The sequence below is a fragment of the Manis pentadactyla genome, chromosome 10, assembly GCF_030020395.1.
Source record: "Manis pentadactyla isolate mManPen7 chromosome 10, mManPen7.hap1, whole genome shotgun sequence".
Taxonomy (NCBI): domain Eukaryota; kingdom Metazoa; phylum Chordata; class Mammalia; order Pholidota; family Manidae; genus Manis; species Manis pentadactyla.
Genome location: NC_080028.1, coordinates 40,114,068 through 40,116,542, shown reverse-complemented (window position 1 = coordinate 40,116,542; position 2,475 = coordinate 40,114,068). Strand labels below are relative to the sequence as shown.

At 36.6% G+C, this 2,475-nt stretch overlaps 1 protein-coding gene across 1 annotated transcript; it reads right to left on the bottom strand.

The window, feature by feature from the left end:
- Window positions 1–299: 299 nt before the first annotated feature.
- On the bottom strand, window positions 300–1,238 carry LOC130685094 (olfactory receptor 6C2-like). Its single transcript, XM_057508281.1, has one exon. The coding sequence runs from the start codon at window positions 1,236–1,238 to the stop codon at window positions 300–302; it is 939 nt and encodes a 312-aa protein (XP_057364264.1).
- Between the last annotated feature and the right edge of the window lie 1,237 nt (window positions 1,239–2,475).

Here is a 2,475-nt window from a genome sequence, read left to right as displayed (position 1 = left end):
TGTGCTTTCTTTTGAGTGATGATGTTCACTATTGTACTAATATTTAAAGATAAATTTCCCCATCCTTTCAGCAATGATAAGGATGTCTTAGGAGTGAAGTCGTTTAGATTTCCTGAAACACCTATTCTCATTTTTCTTCATTACAATCATCATCTGAAAGAAGCTTTTTTATAAGGAGATGAAAGTGGTAACTTGACGAGGGTCAGTACTGAATGGAAGGCCAAATATAGATGAAGAAAAGACAAAATTAGTTAGAAACAGAAGGAAAAGTGCTTAGGGATCTGAACATCAATGTTCCCCTAATTCTTTGACAGCAATATAAATCTTTTGACTAAGTCATTAAAGGCTTGTTTCACTTGTTTGTTCCTCAGAGAGTAAATGAATGGGTTTAACATGGGGGAAATGGAAGTAGTGAGTATAGTTACTCCCTTATTAATGGCCATTTCATCTTTTGCTGAAGGCTTAATATAAACAAAGATGCAGCTGCCATAGGTGATGGAAACCACGATCATGTGGGAAGAACAGGTAGAAAAGGCTCTTGTCCTCTGCTGGGCAGAGGGGAATCTTAGAATTGTTCTGATGATGTACATGTAGGACAGAACCACACACACCAGAGTCACAATAAAAATCATCACAGAGCAGATAATAACCATCTGCTCTATGAACCATGTATCTGAGCATGAGATCTTCAATATTGGGTTAGCATCACAGAGAAAGTGGTCAATGGCATTAGAGGCACAGAATTCCAGGTCCAGTCCCAAGCTAAGTGGTGGCAATATGATCAGTAGAGTAGTCACCCAACAGCAGAAGACAAGCCGTTTGCAGACCCTGTAGTTCATAATAGTCATGTAAGGCAGGGGTTTGCAGATGGCTACATATCGATCAAAGGAAATGGTAGCCAGGAGAAAAAATTCCGTTATTCCAAAAACATATGTAAAAAATAGTTGGGATACACAAGCATTATATGTAACAGTCCTGTCACCTGTTGATATACTGTACAAGAATCTAGGAATGCATGCAGAAGTGAATGAGATTTCTAACAAAGAAAAATTTTGGAGAAAAAAGTACATTGCAGTTTTAAGGTGAGAATCCACTAATGTGAGGATGATGATGCTCAGGTTTCCAGTTACACTCAACATGTAGGTGATCAGTAGAAATATAAAAATCAGAATCTGTAGCTGAGGGTCATCTGTCAATCCCAGAAGGATGAAACTGGTTTGAGATGTGTGGTTTCTCATTCCTGGGTCCTGTCTTTTTCCCAGTCTGCATGTAAAAGCAATGGAAGTAAGATCTGAGTAGAGAGTGGAAAAATTGTCTTACAGTGGGTTTTGTTCAGAAAAGGCAAGCAATGTATTTTACATGTATTTTGTTTTTCTTGATAATGAGTTTTAAAAATAATTCATGCTATTGGCTCTGTTGATAGCATGTCATTGGTGGGCCATAAACCTGGCTTTCAAATGTTTTTTACTACAACACATGGTAAGGTAGACATTTCATATTGCAGCCCAGTGTACCTGCTCACACCTACACAAATACTTAAACACATATATTGGAAACAAAAAACTAACCCTTAGGTTCTCTACTCTCTGGTGTGTATGTTCTAATATATCTCATTAAAAATAAATACATGTATCATCAACTTGATTTTATAGCCTACTATATGGTCATGACTGTATGTGTGAAAAAAAAATAATGTTTTTATGGAATTTTTTGAATACTGTAGTCCAAGGAACATAGAATCTTCCATGAGAATTTTTTAAATGTGCACTATTACTTTAATTTGCACTTTGGAATAGATTAGCTCATGGTGTACTACTTCCCTTAAGAACATTGCCCTTATCAATAACCAAGGTTTTCCTCATTGTCACTTTCTGGTTGCAGCATTTTTTTCCTGAATGAACTAAAAACACAACAGGTGTGTGTGACACAAGATATTTCTAGTTTCCTCTACCAATGCTGTCAGAGACTGTTCCACTGCACAAGTCATCTTATATGTCCTACCTGTCTGGAAACAATTTTGTGTAATCATTTATGTTTTTTCCCTTGCCGTTACTACATCCATTAGGCTGATTCTGACCTATACCTGGGTCTTTGTGATTCATTCCTCTGTTTCTATTTAACTCTTCAGAGAAGTCCTTCCAAATCTCCCAAGCCACATTAAGAACTTTCTCTGTGTTTCTGTCACACTTTATGCTTAATAGCGGATGTAAAAAATTTGTTGGAAACAGCATTTTCATCTTGTTTAATGCAATAACCTCAGAGCTAAGATATAGAGTTAATTCAAGGTAATATTTATCCCGAGACCTAGATAAGTTATAATATTTATTATGTGGACTCAATTTTAAAACTACTCTGACAACTCTTACTTTTGCCATATCTTAACTCTAATTTAGGAGATTACTGGTGGCTTTTATGTTTGGTGTAGGAAACGTTCTGGGTGGGTCCTAAGTCACACCCTGACCTGACTATGTACTC